Source organism: Condylura cristata, unplaced genomic scaffold (genome assembly GCF_000260355.1).
Source record: "Condylura cristata isolate star-nosed mole 26May11 unplaced genomic scaffold, ConCri1.0 scaffold00011, whole genome shotgun sequence".
In the NCBI taxonomy this organism is placed as follows: Eukaryota; Metazoa; Chordata; class Mammalia; order Eulipotyphla; family Talpidae; genus Condylura; species Condylura cristata.
In genome coordinates, this window is record NW_004567112.1 from 40,079,267 (window position 1) to 40,098,884 (window position 19,618).

Consider the following 19,618-nt stretch of genomic DNA (forward strand, 5'->3'; position numbering starts at 1 on the left):
CCCCTCAGCAGTGTACTTCGTTGATCTGCCTGTTCTGTTCCCCACTCTGTCTCTGGTGAAGCCTTTCACCACCCCTGAGCATCTGGCCTGTACCCCAGTTCTGTATGCACAAATAAATATTAAAAAAAAAAAAACACAACAAAACTAAACTAACAAAGCAATATAAATCAGAGACATTCTGCAGGGGAGGAAGAGGGAGAGGGATCAAAACAAAAGGTGGGAAGAGCACAAGAGACTGTAGTGATGGTGTACAGGTGAACTGATTGTGGAAATTCTATGGAGGCTACACCCGAGAAAAGAAAGCAACAAACATTGTACAAAAATGAACAATAATGTAAAAAGTATATAAATAAGTAAAAATTTCACTCCTGTCATTTGCAACTGAGTTTTATAAGTCAAACTGATCAAGTGTGAGATTGTTTTTCATACTGATGATATTCCATTCTAATCTTTATTAGTTTTTAATTCTATAGAAAGGTATGTTTTATAAGAGTATGCTCTATAAAGCTTTTATTTTATATATTCCTTATTGTAAAATACAGTAATGACTGTAAAAGGAATTAAATGTCTCTAATTTATTTTAATATTAAATAACATTTAAATTTATAATAATGTTAGTCTTTACTGAGAAATTACCATATGCAAGTTCTCCAAAGCACTTGACATGAATTAAATAATTTATTTAACTCTATAACCATCCTGTGGTCTTGTGTGGTTATTTATATGTATATATTATATTCATAGTTAAACAGACACAATATAATACTTAAACAAGTTAGTTGTTTCAAATAAATAAGTCTCTAAAATAAGTTTTTTGTTTAAATAATTTGTTGGTAAAAATAGTTGGTTTCCTAGAACCATGAAAAGAAATATGTTTTAATCAATTTATAAGAGATCACTCAGTTTTAAATGCAGATGATAAAACTGTAACATTTCTTCTCCGAAAATTTCCACATGCTAAAAAAGTTCCACTTTACTCTAAAAAGGACTAAGAGAATTAGTCATATTTAAAATTGTGAAACATCAGAACAGGTTAAAAAAAGACAATAGTCATTCTCTTACAAAGGCCACTGCAGTGATAAATCTGGCCATCGAATGTTCAAAAATACTATTTTTTATAAAAACTGCTTATTTTATTTTTATTTTTAATATAAGTTTATTTTTACATCATGTTGTGCCTTTTTCCATCTCAGTTGTTTCCCATCACCATTCACCTGTGTGCCATCACCATAGTCCAGTGCCCTCCCCCCACCTTTTTTGACCCCCAAAAAACTATTTTTATGACATATTTTGGACATTAAAAGGTACTTTATTGAAATTAACTAAGACAGCAATAAGGTTTTAACAATAATTTAATTAACAGTTCCTATTTTCTTCTATGCAGTGAGTTCTTAAGAACACAGTATATAGAGAGAACTTATGCAGAAAGGGTGGTACACCTCAGATAACAGTATGAATGAAACACACACTTACCAGACAAGCATAAGGATTCAAGACACAAGGCATATGCTCTTTTCTGAGCTAGGAAGAATTCAACAGACTTATTTTTGTAGCCTGCATAAAATTTTCCTCAAGCTCATTCACCCCACTTGGCTTTTATTCACTGATTCTCTGTTTGGGATCATTCCTAGAAATTACAGAATGGACCTGAATCTTGAATCACTGGAAATGTATGTGTTCCAATGATAAAATGATGACTGTGTGTGAACTGGCTTAATAATAACAACCCAACCCTGAAATCACTCTGCTCATCCCTGAGAAAAATGTTGTATTTTAATTGCTGGATATGCAAAAACAGAAGCTCCATGTGCGCCTTTGATTGTGTGAATAAACACTGATGGATAAGCACACGTTTTTGATAGTTTTTGCCAGCTTATGACATAATGAGGAAAATAAGGACCATGTGTTGAATCATAAAACTAAACTATTAAATTTACACGACTCCTGTATTCTGAGATTATACCCTTTCATTATATATGTAAATATATATGTTCTCTGATATCCTTTTATGGATATTCTTACCATTACTTCAAGTTTTTCACATTGGTGCATTACAGAAATCTGGGATGCATTGCCTGAGACTGTGCAGGACTGTCAAAATGGCACACATTTTCCCTGAACAATGGCCAAATTCAGTGTTTGGGCTTCACTTAAATTTGCAACATTATTGCTATGTCATGGAATGCTACATTATAATCCAAGCAAGAAAAGTTTATCATTTTACTAATGATTTTTTTTTAACTAACTGAAACAAAGTTGTAGGAAAGTATTCAGAGGAAAATCTTAGTAACTCTGTTACCTTCCAATTCTTGGAGCTTCAGAGGTTTTAAACAAGATAAGTCAATTGTATCTAAGTTGATACTTTAAAAATCATACTAGTATAAATAACAATTTACAAGTGGAGTAGTTCTAAAAGATAGCAAGTTAATCTTTTAGATGTTTTTTCCCCATCTTGGCAATTTTTTATGTCTTCTGAGTATATGGCACAATTTGTAATTTACTCATTTGTCTTTCTTTTTGCCTGCATTCCCTCAGAAATATTTTTTTAGAGGTCAAAAACCATTTTGATGTTCTATACTGTAGTAATGACTGCACTGAGTACATGCTAAAACTACATTTATTGAATGTTAATGTTGTTCAGGAAAGAACATTTGATGAACACTTACTGTTTACCAAGTAATGATGGCACTAAATATTTTGAATGTCACTGTCATGCTATGTATGAATGATCAAAACCATGTATGAATGATTCTTTTCTGATTTGATTCTCTTTTTTTAAACATCCTCCAAAAAGGATGTAAATATAGCAGCATTCCAGTGTTTTCCCTGCTTGCCCCTCCCCCCCATCACCAGCAAAATCTCTGATCAACCTCTACTACCACTGCTTGTTCTCCTTCATCAGCATCAAGGAAGAAAAGAAATGACGAACAACAGGGCTACCAGCACAGAAACTGGCAGGAGGATCATCTGGCTTTATTTTTTCTTTTTCCTAAGTCACCTGTAGATAGTTTTCTGGTTTAATACCCAGTACATTTCTTTATATTTGCTCACTCACTACTTCCAAATACCACTCTGATGATATTTTATAACCAAATTGCTTGAACGTGTCCTTTACCTTTAAAGAAAGACTATCTAATTACAGAATGTATAAATAGGGTCTCCTCTCAGGGGATCATTTTGAGATGATTTTTAATTTATAGATAAGTTGCAAAATTAATATTTAGAGTTCTTATATACACTTCACAAAGCTTCTCCTAAATGTTATCTCCTTCCTACATAGTCATGGATCTGGCACTATTTTTGACCCTACTATACTGCCCCTGTGTTCATTAATGATGTTGCATTTTGTTCTGTTTGCCTCTTCAGGTTCACACTTCAGCTCCTACATCCTCTTACATGCCCCAGGAGGCTGACCAGGATGTTGTTCATTTGTGAGCCCCTTTTCCTTCTGATAGGGATCAACCAATGAAAGACGCAGGGCACTGGAAAGCAGGGCATTTATTTAGAGAGGGACTATCTACTTCCTTCTTACAAAACATCCTATTACCAAAAGATAGAATTGAAGTCCCAGCTCCCTGTTTAACTACAACTAATCTACTCTTCCTTGCCCTTCTAGCCCTAAGGAGAGACAATAACTCTCACCAGCCCTAATTTTTTCCTTAACCCTGCCAACCCTTTTAAATAATCTTTTAATTAAAATGTCCCCAATACTCTCAAATACCCCTAAACTGATTTCCTCTGGGGCAATGATTGACACCCTAGCCAAAGTAATGTTCCTCTAAAATTAGCTATCTAAGTATACATTCTTCTATCCCAACACACAAAGTAGAGATTATTTGTGTAAATGTTCCTACCATGAGGAATTCCAAACCATGTTACTCAAAAGTCAAAATTCACGACAAGGCCTGAAGATTTCAGGGGACCATTCCTTACCCAAGAAATCAAGGAAACAGCTATTGCAAGGTGAATAAACTTCTATCTCTTATGAAAATAGCTAATGATCATCAGAGGAGCCTGTGCAGAGACCTGGTCTTTAGCACCAGTGGTGGGAGCTGGTGCTGAGCCACCCTACTCTTAATCCCCATTCTAGTCATTTAAGTGCTTTGTACAGAAAATGTGATTCTAGCTAGAAAATGTTACCTTAGAGACTTAAGAAATCTATTTATCATTTAAGGTTTTTCCTTTTTTTTTTTTTAAGATTTATTTACTTATGCATTCAAGAACTGGGGTGGAAGCCAGAGGTGGAGGGGGTAGGGGAGCAGGTGAGAGGATTCACCAGAGACAGAGTGGGGAGTAGAATAGGCCGACTGATGAAGCACACTGCTGAGGGGAAGCAGCTGGGAGACAGGAAAGGTCTGCTGCACCATGTAGGTCCCTGCCTAGCTGGGGATTGAATGATGGTGCAGTGGCTGTGAAAAGTTCATAGTGCTCTGCTTTAACCCCTGGCATCATCAGAGAAGCCCTCATTTAAGGTTTTGAATTCATAAAGAATGAATATTGGTTTCAACATTATCAATAGATTGTTTAAAGATGAGAGGTATCAGGCATACCAGGAAATTGCAGCCCCACAGGGAATTCAGTATTAGTTGGCAGGGTTAGCATAAGAGTGGGACAGGTTTTAATTCTACATCCAATTTCCTTAAATAACCTTAGTATCTATCCAACTACTTTCTTTGATGATGATGAAAATTCAAGTACTGAGCATCCACCCTGACAAAGAGCAGGATGACCCACGAAATTAGAAAACCTAAGAAACCAGAGTTGAAAGGAATTTAACCACATCTCTGGCAGAAAGTCAAAAGCAAAGATGGAGAATTAAGAAAGGAGATCAAGTTGTAAACTATGGACCCCATCACTGACCCCTGTACACCAGCTGAAGTGTTAAGTTCTCCATAAGAAAACCTTAAACCCATAGTGTACTTCTCCCACCTTCTTTCCCAAGGGGTGGATTAGCTACTTTAAAGTCTCCTTTAGGGCTATATAATACTCCACATTTTGTTTTTTTGTGTTTTTTTTTTGGCTTTTTTGCTGTGTTTTATGTATGTCAAGCTAAAATCTAATAATACTTTAAAACTAATACAATGGAACAGAGAAACAAAGCTTGCTTTGGAGAAGAACAAAAACAAAACAAAACAAAAAGTACTACACCTAACAGCAAAAGTAAAGAAAATGTTTTAAAATGCCAACATTAAGGAAAATTTTTTTTCCTTCTAAAGCATTTCCTTATTCTCATACAACAATCTGATAGATTTTTGTCCTACTTGCTGAGGCACATGAAAGTGCACACACACACACACACACACACACAGAGTTTTTCCAAAAGAAAAAAATTGATCTACTTCCATGATTCAAAAAAGCACCACACCACATATTTACTTCTGAAATTTATTTCAGGTGATAGGAAAACCTCAGACTAACAAAATAAACACAGAATCACACAGTACTCCCCAAACCTCAATTCTACTTCCTAGCAAAAGTGGATGATTTAATTACCAAGCTTAATCTACATCAGTTTGTCTAAATAGTCTATCCCTCTCTTCCATGTGAAAGGGATGGAGGGGGTGATCCCACATCTCCTGCAGATTTGGGAGTCATTTATAACAGCAGGACTAAAATTATTTCTCACTTGAAGATGTTATTACAAAATGTCTGAGCTGCATACTTTGAACACCGAAAATATGAATAGTGTAAAGGGAAACTAGTAAATATGAACAGTGTTTTTAATGATAATACTATTATGGGAGAGGGGAGTAAAAGGTGTGGGTGAATCAGTGTACAAAAGAAAACAGAAAAAGGTTTAATTTACCTTGAAAATAACCAGTATTCTATTTGTCGAGGCTCAGTGAGAATTTGTGCCAAGCAATTTCATTCATTTCACAGTGTCTAGCATACTGATGACCATGTTGTAAATATTAAATAAATACTTGTTGGGTGGTGAAAAATGTACATGGCAACATTGTGTATACACAGGAAACAGAAACTTGAGGTGGTTAGACAAATTAGAAAAATTGCAAAGTTTGGCTCTCCATGTCAGTAATATTTTTTAGCTTGACAACTGGAGAAACAAATGAAATTTAAAATTCCCACATCCATAGTTCAACATGTTCTTCCTCTTTGAGTGCTAAAACTTTATTTACAAAAGAAAAGCTATGATTACATTAAAATACTTTAAATATAAAAAACAGAATTTTAAAGGCCAGTATTTTTATTGCTTATATGTATTCCCAAGTATAAAATGTAACTTGTTTAGGTTGCTTACATTTGTCATAGCAACCTATAACTAGAAACCTTTAGCACATAAACACCTATTTGGTGGACTAAAGCTAGCCTTGAACTTTTAGTTATCCCAAATGCTTTTAAATTAACCCTTCTAAATATTATACAAAGCTCATAACACAGATTGCTTGTTTATAACCAAACTGGGGGCTACTACATACTCATTAAGCAAACTATAGAAAAATAAAGGAAACATGCATATTCCTACAGTTATAGGAATGTCAAAATTAAAGATGATAGATGTGAATTTGAGATTAAACAATTATGATTTGTCTGTGAAATCTCAATGATTTAAACATTTTAGTTGAGTTAAACCTCTAAAGACCTATCCCTTTGGAAAGAAAAATCACACATTTGAAAATACTATCTAATGGAAGGTCTATTAAAATCACAATGGATCATAGCTGTCAACTTCAAATAGTGCCTTTTTCCTTAAGAGCTTAAGTTTACACACTGGTGCAACACCATAAATGCAGATGCCACAAAGGGAACTACAAAGAAAAACAAATTTTATTCACAATACTTTGCATATAAACTTTTCCTTCTGCAGACTTGTGTGGAGTTGAAAATAAAGGATGCTAATATGGATATTATGCAGCACATCAAAAAAAAAAAAGAGAGAGAGAAAACACTTAAGTTGAGTAAAAATTCATTTATCACTAAAAATTCAGGAGAACCCACATCCACTGTATTCCAAATTTACCTCTAAGTGACAGAAAAATATTATATGAAATGGAAAAAAATTAAATATTATTTAATCAATAGCTGATTACCTTTAAAACTTTGGGCTTCTTTTCCCTCTGGGGCCTCTTGTTTTCTTTTATAACCTAAAAAAAAAAAATCAAATTGCAAAATGAGCCTTCGTTTAAGGAAAAAAAGAAGCTCTTAGCTCCCCCCCCCCCAAATTTTGGCTATTTCTCTGTAAAACTACTTATGCCATTTAAAATTATCAACATGTTTGCTAGGCAGAACCTAAAGAGCTTATGTAAAATGTATACTTTAAAAATCACGGAAAAAAAGCCTTGCAAAGAGATGAAGTAGGGAAATACCCTTTTTTCCCCTTAAAGTCTGTCTTAATTAGCCTCTGCATTCTTCACAGCGAAACCCACGAGGTAGCCATCTTGCTTGCTTCTGCAGAGGAAGCCTCTACAGTGGAACAGTTCTGCAAACTGCTTTTTGGTATTATTATCATGGTGTTTAAAGGCAGCCCTGGCCTGCCAGCACTGTAGACGTGCTGGGCATGCCTTTTGCAAAAACAGCCCCACAAAGAGTGCAGCCAATGGCAATGCAGAGCTTAGCAACTCCAAAGTGATCTTCTCTGCCTAGCCTTCCCAGACAAAGGATCTCCTGTGCGGCTCCGCTCTCACCACAGGACACAGGCAGCCACAAGCTGCGACATGGAGTTCGCTGTAGAGGATCTGGTCGCGCCGAAATCACAGGAGGCTTCAGCAAAAACAATGCACACAAATCCCCCAGGTCTCTCCACCATCGGATCGATGGCGGTGTCTCCCTGATTAGTAACCTCTTGGCTGTTCCGAGGGCAGGTCTGCGCGGGGGGGAGGGGTGCACGGCCCTGCCTCCAACGTACAGGAGATATAACTGAGCCGAGGGGGGCATTTGGGCTTGCTGAAACTCTGGAAGGTATTGTGCATTTTTACTTTATAAGGCAAGGCTAAATATTGGCGATATTTAAGGCAGGGAGGTTATGTGAGGACAGTGTAGGCTCAGCTGTTGGGCTGCGTGTCTCATTCCTGGGAACCACACCTCTTTGCAGCAGGCAGTTTGCCCAGAAACACAGCAGTTTGATTTCTGTCAATAAATGTCCAATGACAAAGGCAGATTAAAAAAAATATAATAAAGCCACTTACAAGGAAAAGGACAGGAAGAGGACAATGGGGGGGGGCGGTGGGGAGAGTCAAAATACACTCAGCACTCCAAACAGCTGAAAAGATTTCTCTCTTTTGCTCTGGACATTTCTGATGACCTTTATTTCCCAAAGAAATCCCTTCTCTCCAGAAGGCAGACTCATTCATTCTTACCTTTGGGACAAAAGGTACACCTTTGGTTTCTGTCTCCCAAGATCATCAGCTGCCACTGAGCATCACTTAGTGAGCTTCCAATCAGGTGCCAAAGCAGAGCCTGTCACCTAGTACCCAGGGACTAGGACTTGAGCCAGGGGTGGAACAAGCAGCCACCCACACTCACAAACCTGTACTGCCCCTATTCCCGGTGTGTGTACTTTGGGAGAGCTAGACACCACCACTGTAATTTGCCAGATCCTGAGAAAGCCAGAGCCTGGAAAGTTCCCTCCCTTTAACCCCCTGGCGATGCAACAGCCGCTGCAGCAATGAGGACTATGGCAGCTGTTCCAAGCTGGCAGGTCTCAAGGTCACAGACAAAATGCAGCGCACAGGCCAGCCACAGCCCCAAGAGCAGCCACCTTGACAGCTGCACAGATCTTGAGAAGATAGCCCCAGCTCCATCCTCACAGGGCCAACCATCGGCAGCACATTAGGGGGATTGGCAGCAGAGTCTTCCTGACTACTCAGCCAAAAGTGGGTTTTCCACTTGCAGTTGGATTCAGAACAGATTCCCACAACCAGAAATCAAGAACAGAATGAGAACTGAAAAGCCTGGATTTCATCACCCTTGATTCTGAGACTTTGGGTTTGCCGCAAAATCATGCTCTCCTTGTTGGAATGGGAGATCCAACACTCATTGTTTTCTCACTTAAACTCTCCCCTTCACTCACCCACCCTCAAAATGTTTAACAAATGGAGGAAGCAAGAAGTCTTATGGCAAAACCAATGGATTCAGCGCTAACCACTTCCACCGCCAACATCTCAAGCACACTGAGCCCACTAGGACATTTTCTGTGGGGAATTCAACAACGGTTAAAAAAGAAAAAGGTAAAAAAAAAATTGACCAAAGACAAAATTTAAAAACGGGTGTAAGACCTCTTAACTCAACATTTTTTTTTCTTTGTAGAATTTTCTTATTGTGGTAGATTCCAGAACCTTTCTTCATCCCAAACAGAATCGCTGAGCCCACAAAACAGTAACTTCCCATTTGAACTCATGAAGCCCTTACTTCTCTTTTCTCTCTGTGTGGATTTGCCTACTCTAAGTATCTCAAGTAAGGTATGGCATAGTATTTGTCCTTCTGTGTCAGGCTTTCTTCACTCAGCATAATATTTTCAACGTTTATCCACATGGTGGGATGTGTCAGAATTTCATTCACTTTTAAGGCTAAGTAATATTCCACTGCATGTATATACTATATTTATCTATCCATTCTTTTGTTGATGGACATTTTAGTTATTTTCACCTTTCAGCTACTGTGAGTAACACTGCAATGAACATGGGCATATAAGTACCTAGCTGAGTCCCTACACTTAATTCATTTCAGTTTTCAATTCATTCAATTAATTTTGAATTTTCAATTCATATACCCAGGAGTAGAACTGCTTGACTATTGTGTTTAATTTTCTGAGGACTCACCAATGCATTTTTTTTATAGCAGTTCCATCATTTTACAATCCCATCAGCAATGCACAAAGGGTAGTCCTACATTTCTTGAAATACCTTGCATTTCAATTTCAAACACCCACCCCCTCCACCCTATATGACTTTTAAAAACCACCAAAATTTTCCCAGGCTGATTACTCAATATTTAGTAAAGTGGCCAGGTATATTAGTATATAATTTTATATTTTAAATCATATTTATTGCTTATGTGATACATGTTTGCCTCAATAAGCTAAAGCTCAGGGTAAATCCACATGTGAGACATCTACCTTTTAAAACTGTGGACAAGTATTTTCATGGCATGTGATATTCACAAAGCCATACAACATTGCACTTGGCAACCTAAACAAACACTGAAGGAGGGTCTGTGTGCAGTGTTCTGTAAAATGAGTTAATAAATAAAGCCAAAGCTCATCTCAGCTAGATATGCGGGTTAATGAAAGAGACCAGAGCCAGCATTCACTCCAAATATCCAACTGATACTACACCACGAAGAAGAACCGTTCTTGTTTGAACATAAGATTGGTAACCTCTATTGGCTGAGATCATCTGTTATAAATCTTATACTCAGCAATTTCATGGGCTCACTTCAAGGCTTAGATAATGGTGAATTTTGATAGAGAAAACAATCAGAAACTACCAGGAGGGAAATAAAAAGTCAAGAGAGCCATTCAATTCCCTTAGGAATTCACTTAGGGCAAAGTGCATATAAGTAGATTCTGTTGAGTGAAAGATCAGAAACTAGGAGATCTTATAGTAATAGTCCTTCTTACTTACTCAGAACTTATTTTTGTCTCTTAAACCTATTATTTTTTTCCATTAAAAATCAATATTATTAAAGTGCAACAGTTGATGTTATGTGATAACTCATCCATTATAGGTTTTTTTCCCCATATATTACAAAATATCTCTTTTCTCTTTAAAATCATAAGATCATAGAACCTAAACAATGTGTTTAGGTCAAGCTACTTTATTTCATTGATAAACTGAGACCCTAAGAGGTAAAAAGACTAAACTCAGACTACACAGCAAGAGCTTGACTTACACCTATTTCTAACCTCTGTACTACTCTCTCTACAGCCCTTCAGTGTCAATATTCTACAAGAGACATCTGCAAATATCCCAAAATAACCTCAAAAGAAGCTTCTTCAAAATTAGAGTTTCTAGGATAATGGAGCAGCAGTTCAGATTGATATTTTAAGTCAACATCATATTAGCTGTGTCCCTTTTAAAAACATGGTTTGTACCTTCAGAGATAAATTGATGATTAATTTCACATTTTTACTTGTCTTTCTATGCATAAGCAATTCTACACCCACAAGAAAGTAGGCATGCAAACACAGATGAAGAGAAATCTTCCAAATTAATCTCAGGAGTAATTCATTGTTCCTCAAATTGACACCTCAGCTGCATGAAGCCTTGCCAATATTAGCCACGCTCTTCTCTTCCATGATATCCTTCTATTCTTCTCTTTTTATATACTGCTTTTGTAGTGATACCTGATATAGACCAAATAGTTTTATAAATTTCTAATCAATAAGAATGAGCAATGAATGGCTCTTATTTTTCACAATTCTAAAGAACATTTTTAAGTTAGGAAGACATCGGAACCTGCAGACCGTCTTTCCTGGCTGATTTGGTCTGGGTTTAGGTTAGCTGAATCCCGCCTACGTCTTTCCCTGGCTTCCCTCCCCCACTTCCTGCCTGGAGGTTTATCTTCATAGTCTTTTTTTTCCCCCTCCTCCAAGTCAGAATCCAACCCATTCCCCTCTCTCTGTCCTGCTTATTGTTGGAAGAAAATAACTGCTTTTTAATCGCAAGAATTAGGGGACACGTGAGTAGTGATTTTTCAACAGTTGCCAAGTGAGAAGAGGTTGCCAAGTGAGAATAAGTAGACAATGAGGTGAGCCATAGATAATTCAGAGACTAATGGGGCTGAAATATTATCTCTCCCCAATTTATCAAGAATTATAGGACTGGCAGTGTACTTCCATTTTGACCCCTGCTCCCTTGCAGAGTATATCTGCCCTTACAGTTTTCAAAAGAAAAAGGACGAAAAGCTATAGCACTTAAAATCCAAAGCCTGCTCTTCTATTAATATCTAGATCCCTAGGGTGGACACAGTAACAGGAGTTTTGGATTTTTGTCTAGTGCAAAGAAATCACAGAAGAAGACTGCCCATTTTAGGAATGATAAATTGGTTTGTTTCTTGTTTTGTTAATCTTGTAATCAAGTAACATTTTTTAAAGGAAGTTCTGTACCTGTGTGTACCTTCTCTTATTCATGTTAGGGTTGACGCCTTTACTCTAGAAAACACTGTATCTTCCCTTTTAGATAATCTAATTGTCTCATCAAATTCAATAGCAAAATCACAAAATTTTAGTTTTGCCAAGAAACTCAAATATGTTAAAGGAGACATTTTAAACACACACACACACTTCTTCCTGAGAAAAGTCTACGGCTCTAAGTTTTTTTAAATAAACAAAATTAATGAAAAACTTTAAAGGGCCCTCCTATCCAAAAATGTTTTCTGCAAAATTCAATGATTTTTTTTTCCACAGTGACCTTTATTAAATAACATAAGCCCTTATAGTAGCGTAATAAATTTACATTCTGCAGACATGGTGTTGACAATATAAGATGAGACAATTTCTTTCCTCCAAAACTACCATTTTATGAGCCATAGAACAGGAAAGCATGTGGCAGTATAGAATGAGAGGAAGTCAGAAAGCTATGCAAGACAGAGGAAGGACATTCCACCACCTCAGTAAGTAGAATTTGGTGTAAAAGGCAGAGAGAAAAGTTATGTGTCCTAGATGGAGGTAACAAGTGCAAGTTCACTGGAAGGAGCACAAGTGGCTACTAGAGTCACACTCCAGTATGGCTTTGAAGGGCAGTGAGAAAGACAGGCATGTAAATATATATATATGCTGTCACCTGAGAAATGACTGGGTCGTGGAGCATGTATACTAAAAGATGTAAGCAGCCTTTAGTTCTTTACCATTCCAGTTTGAAATGCTACTTTTTGGTCCCCCTTTAAATTTTCTGTAATTAGTTTTTTCAAAAGCCAATAATGATGCTCTGGAAAAGTTGACATCACACACAGTAGATATTAAGGAGAGGTGACTGTTCACGATCTGAAAACTCTTATTTTTAATCTAGAAAACACCATGGTATAACTGAGCCTCCTAATCAGAGAAGGTAAGATATTTGGAAAGAGAATTCATGTAGGATGAGATAAATTGTTCAGGATGGATTAATTGCCTCCTTAGTAAAGGATTATAAAAAAATTACACCATCTATGGAGAAGTAAATCTTTTCAATAGGACAGACACCTAAACTTTTTATTCAGTCTGCTGAAAAATTTTCCTGATAACCAAATACTATTTAATGGACATATTAACTCCTGTTTAAAATAAAACAGAAGAATTGTTGCTTGTCATTTCTGTGTCAGACTTTTGCACTGGAAAGCTTTGGGAAATACCTCTGGGGTCAGAAAGAGACAGATATACATGGTATATCTGTCTTAGATAAAACAAGTACTTAGAAAAAAACACAAAGAACTCAAGCTTATAATTGTGCTAACTATACAAATTAAATGGAAAAACTTGCCTATCTTCATTAGGATGGTTTAGCGTAAGCAGTTATAACAGTGTTTCCATAGATACTCAAGCTTAATGATTAGCTAAGAACATGCAATTATCAACCCTCTCCCCCAAATCTATTTGATTTACCTGACTTCCAAACACTTCTTCAGTGGGTAAACTAGCTCTCGTAGTTTAAATAAATAGTTCTTGATGGTCTTTCTAGATATTTATAAACAGTAAATTGGTGTTTTTCTTACTTATAACATCACTGTATGCACTGATGCAGTCATTTGGTTTCTAAATTTATGAGTACATACCCATATTTTTATAGGGATCTATTTACTGATGATCATAATAAATGTTCAATGGATTTGGGGGAAATTAAGGATCACTTCCCCCAACAATTCTTCTCATCATTTACTATGCATGTGATAAAAGAAAGTTACTTCAGCTGTTTTGAAAAGAGAGTATTTACTCCAGAACTGTCCATCTTAAAATATTATATAATATGAAAATATTATTTTATACAGCATCTTATTGTTCCTAATAGGATCCAAATACAATGGTTGCTATTGTCTATGGGACCTTGGGCAAATCAACTCCCATAGACTCAGAGAAGACACTGCTGACATTAGAGTTAAATGCTATAATGAATAAGAAAATTCAAGATAGATATCAGATGGCTTCATTCATATGTGGAATATAAATACAAAAAATCATGCACAAATAATAGTAGGAAGTTGGTTTGGTGGAGGATATTAAAAAATACAAAAAGAAAAGATTTTCCCTGCATTTACTATTCTTCTGGATTATTTTGAATTTAATCAAAAGCACTACTCTAATACTGAGCTTTTTTAAGATTAACAAACACATCATGAAAATAAATTTTTATTTGCAAAGTAACAGATAAGTGCCTTGTCATCTTTATACTTTTCATTCCATACATATTAGTTGGGCTCCTACTATGTTTTAGGCACCAAGAATATAGTAATGAGCAAAACAGACAAAATCATTTGCAAATTTTTGGGACCTCCCTAGTGGCGCAGGGGTTAAAGTCTGAGCACTATCAAGCTATTCCAGCCACTATAGCAGGAGTTCTATCCCAGGCGGGTGAGTCAGTCCACACTGCACAGCAGACCTCTCCTGTCCCACCTGCTGCTCCTCTCAGCAATATATTTTAGTAGATCAGCCCATTCTGCTCCCCACTGCCTCTGGTGAATCCTTTCACTCCCCCACACACCCTAGAACTCCCCCCAGTCTGCAATTTTGGCCTACAATGCAGAGCTCATATATACATAAATAAATAAAATAAATCTTTTTTAAAAAAGCTTTTTTTTTGCACTCTGAAATGACTATATTAAAAAAAATCTTCCACAATTTATACCGAACTCTGAGCACATCTTTATTCTGTTATTCTGTATCTGCTGTACACATAGCATAGTTCAGATCTTTTATACTTTTATAAGTGCAGTTTGACTACACACCTGTCCCTGTGACCAGGCTGGGTCACTTACTAGGGTGACCTTGGCAAGTTCCTTGCTTTCGACTTAGTATTCTCATTTGTAACAGATAATCATTATGTCAACCTCATTAAAAAAAAAAAAGGCCCTCCCTGGTGGCGCAGTGGGTTAAAGCACAGCACTAAGAAGCTAAAGCCACTTCCACATGAGTTCGATCCCCGACTCATGTGGCCCTGGAGGTGACCACATGGCATGGCCGACCTCTCCTGACCAGCCTGCAGCTCCCCTCAGCAGTGTACTTCATCATTCTGCCTGTTCTGCTCCCCACTCTGTCTCTGGTGAATCCTCTCGCCGCCCCTGAGCCTCTGGCCTGTACCCCAGTTCTATATGGACAAATAAATAAATCTTAAAAAAAAAAAAAAGAGTGATTGTTGGGGGTATATGTAAAACAAAGAAAAAGAACAGCATATGGTATGGCACCTGACTTCCAAGTGGTTCCACCGCAACAAGAGAACTATGACTGCGACTCATTTAGAAATCTATGAACAAAAATTTAGACATATTTAAGCACGCAATATTTTGGGACATTGGAACTGCTCCTAGATAAATCTGGTTTTAAAATAATTTCAGCTCAAGTTGTGCATTCTAATCCCACCTATGACAACAACATAATAGCACCTGTATTAATTTTTTTAAATAGTACACCTTGCTTCCAGTGGTAACAGAATGAACAACCTTCCTGATGAAGAAAATCAGAAGTTACACAAAATATCAAGCATGCTTGGAGGAACAGGAAACTGAAAAATTTTATGATAGTGTAATCAGAATTCAGGAGGGACAAAAATTAAAAATAAGGAGCTTTCATAATGGACCAGGTGGAAAATAACAAAAATAATGAACAACCATATACCAGAGACATTTTGTGGGGGTGGAGTGGGGAATGGGATCAAAAACGGGGTGGGGGGAGGGAAATGCATGGGATTATGGTGATGGCACATGGGTGACTTGGTGATGGGAAACCCGCGGGGATTACAATTGAGATGGAAAAAAAAATGTACAAAATGATGTAAAAACAAACTTTTGTAATTAAAAAATAAATAAGGAGCTTTCCCTAGTGGCGCCTCGGGTTAAAGCACAGCTACCATGAAAGCTCTAGGCAGCCGCTTCAGCACAAGTTTAATTCTTAGCCAGGGAGGTGACCTACACGGCACAGCAGACCTCTCCTCTTTTACCCACTGCTCCCCTCGGCAGTGTACTTCATCATTCTGTCTGTTCTGCTTCCCACTATGTGTCCAGTGAATCTTCTCACCACTCCTGCATCTCTGACCCGTACCCCAGTTCTATATGCATAAATAAATAAATCTTAAAAAAAATTTAAATAGGAAGAAAATTTCATAGGATTTTTGTAAAATTCAATGAGATAATGAGCATGTCACTGATTAATGCAATACTGGACTCTTAGTAAGCACTCAATATATGATAGTATTAATGCCTTCAGATATCAGCGTTTACTACGTACCAATTCCCTATCTGCAGTTCAACCAACATTTCTTTGCTGGGTACCATGCCAGGCACTAAAAATGTAAAGATATGAAATGTAAAAAATATAAAAGGTTGCAAGCCACTTCAATAAGCCAGTGAAGTTTTCACAGAGCAAAAAAGTAAAATTCACTTATAACACAGTATAACAAAATAAAAACAATCAAAGGGAAAAAATGAATGAAACAACTCATGAAAGTAAAAAGCTTTTGTTTTAAAGGACATTATCAAAAGAGTTAAAACTTAACACTTAGAGAGAAAAAATGAGAAATCTTCTATCTGACCAGTGTCTAGTTTCCGGAATATAAAAAAACACTAACGACTCAAAACAGAAAAATAAGCCAATTTAAAAACAGACAAAAGACTTTGCAATTATCTGCATGTTTGTGTCTCACCGTCAAATTTGAGGTTAAAATCCTAATGCCCAATGTGATGATAGGGACCTTCAGGAAGTTCCTGGGGGAAGGGAGGTTTGGGAGGTGCCTGAGGTCTGCACCAACAAAGACCAGGGAAGAGTGACTTCACCAGAGTCTGACCATGTGTTTCCCAATCTCCAGAACTGGTAGCAATGAATTCCTGTTGTTTAAGAGCCCTGGTCTGTAGTATTTTATTACAGCAAACCACAGACTAGCCAACTTGAATAGAAACAATTCCAAAACAGAGATACAAATGGTCACTAAGTACCTGAAAAGATGCTTGACATGATTAATCATTAAGATATTACAATGGAAAACCATTGAGTTACCACTTCACACATGACAGTAATCAAAAAGCCAGATAATAATAGCAAGTGTTGGGGAGCAGATAGAGAAATTAGAACCTTGGCTGGTATCAAATTGGGAAAGATACTTTAGAAACAGTTTTGGCGGTTCCTTAAAACTGAACAAAGACATACCATATAACCCAGCAATTCCACTCCTAAGAGCAGACCCAAAATAACTGAAAACACGTGCCTACAGAAAAGCCTGTACACAAATGGTCATAAGAGCATTACTAAAAATAAATAAAAGTGGAAATTGTTCATCCACTGATGACTACTTACAATATAAAATGTGTTTTATTCATACCATGAAATATTATTTAATCATAAAAGAAAATGAAGTGTTGAAACACGCTAAAGAATAGATGAAACAAAAACATTAGGCTGAGTGAAGTCAGACACAAACATCAACATTGTATGATTCCATTTATGTGAAATGTCCAAAACAGACTAATCCAGAGACAAAAAGCAGATTAGTGGTTGCCAGGGATGGGGGTGGGAGGGGAGTATAAAGAATGACTGCTTAATAGTTTTGGGTTTCTTTTGGGAATAATAAAAATTATCTAGAATTAGATTAGCAGGGATGGTTGCCCAACTAGTGAATTGTACATTTTCCTGATGTGTAAACTGTATCTTAAAAAATAAAGATTATTAATACTCTATCATAGTAGGAAGGGGACTTCTACTACTTGTTAACCATAGGGAACTAAATACATTTTGTGTTTCTACTTCCTAGTCTGCAAAAATGAAAGCCCTGATACAAATGGGGCCACTGTCAGGTTCAAATATGGTAACATTACACCTTTTACCAAAGTGTCTGGCTCTCAGTAGACTCTCAATAAATGTTTCTTTCCTCTTCCCTTTTGTCAGCTTCCTGTGTTTTAAGACAAAGAAATTTAAATTTTGTTAAAATCTTATATTCTTAAAGAGCAATGAAGACATAGTTCCTGATAGTTGTGTGTGATTTTTTTAGACAAAAGAGAATTTCAACAACTTTGTTTTTTCTTGTTTTGTTAATTCTTGTTTATTTTAACCTCTCATAGTGGGGCAGAATATCTACAAAATATAAATAAGTGAAGAAGGAAAGCAATTGAATTTCTTACTTTTCCATATATCTATAACATAATTTTATAGTAAATCCTAAACAAGTTACTCACTCCCTCAAGTGTTGATGAATATACACATACACACACACACTTTTTTCTCTAAATCTATTTAGAGAAAAAACTGTATCAGTTCCATTCAACAATGTATGACTGGATCAACAGTGAGTTCCACTGTCTTCCCACTTCTTCCTGTTGATTCCACTTTTACTCTTTAACAGAAAATTCACCACAAAATGGTACTGCACATGAATTATGGAAATATACCATAGAGGCCTCCCTGGCGATGCAGCGGGTTAAAGTGCAGCACTATGAAGCTATCAGCAGCCACTGTAGCAAGAGTTTGCTCGCTGGCTAGGGAGGTGACCCATATGGCACAGCAGACCTCTTTTGTCTTGCCTGCTGAAGCAGTGTCCTTCGTTGATATGCCTTTTCTGCTCCCCACTCTGTCTCTGGTAAATCCTCTCAACCCTAACACCTCTGGCCTGGTACCCTAGCTCTTGTGTGCATAAATAAATAAATCCTTAAAAAAAGAAAATATATGGTATAGTGTAAATATCTGGACTATAGTAGTAACACCAAAACCCTTTTATAGAAAGACAAGAAAGTTTAACTGTGGCATTGCTGCCTCACTGGGAACCACAACTATAATTTGGTGTTACATGGAAACAGTAAAAATGATTCATTCATAACATATCTTAATCTTCCAGTAGAAAAAATGCCTTTACAGACACTGTGAAATGATGTGTGTTGGCTACACAATTACTTTCTACAGATACTGTGAAATGATGTGCGTTGGCTACACAATTACTTTCTACTGAATAACATCATCAAATGACAACATGGAACTGTGTGAAAGTAATGAATGAACATCTAATTCTCCTGAAGGCCATACGCCCTCTATATAGCAGATACTCTGGAGGACCCTTTACAATTATCACTTCTACCCTTCATTTCATCCTTGTTTAATGGTTATAATTATCTCATGTTACATATAGATCCATTCTCACACTTATAACCACATGAAAGAGAATCTCAAAACTATTAATATAAGTAAATTTCTCCTGAATCATAGGAACAGTTGTCAATTTGATTTTTCAAAGTCTTACAAAAGTAGTATGATTCTCTTACTTATTTTTCTTTTGGGTGGTGGTAGATATGATTTACATTTCTGTGAAATCTAATAAAAGCTATGGATCATATCTTCAAAAAATGCATATTATGTTTCAAATAATTTTGTGAGGATGGAATCACAGTACACTGAATCCATCCAGATAAAACATCTTTGAGGGCCCTCCCTGGTGGCGCAGCGGGTTAAAGCACAGCACTGAGAATCTGAAGCCACTTCCGTATGAGTTCGATTCCA

General features: G+C 36.7%; 1 protein-coding gene across 1 annotated transcript in view; it reads right to left on the reverse strand.

Annotated features, from left to right (window-relative positions):
- TET1 (tet methylcytosine dioxygenase 1) overlaps positions 1-19,618 on the reverse strand; it is a 108,970-nt gene that overhangs the window by 78,519 nt on the left and 10,833 nt on the right. Inside the window, exon 2 of the mRNA XM_004680833.2 lies at positions 7,050-7,103. Coding sequence (XP_004680890.1) covers positions 7,050-7,103 — 54 coding nt within the window. The remainder of the gene's footprint in view (positions 1-7,049; positions 7,104-19,618) is intronic.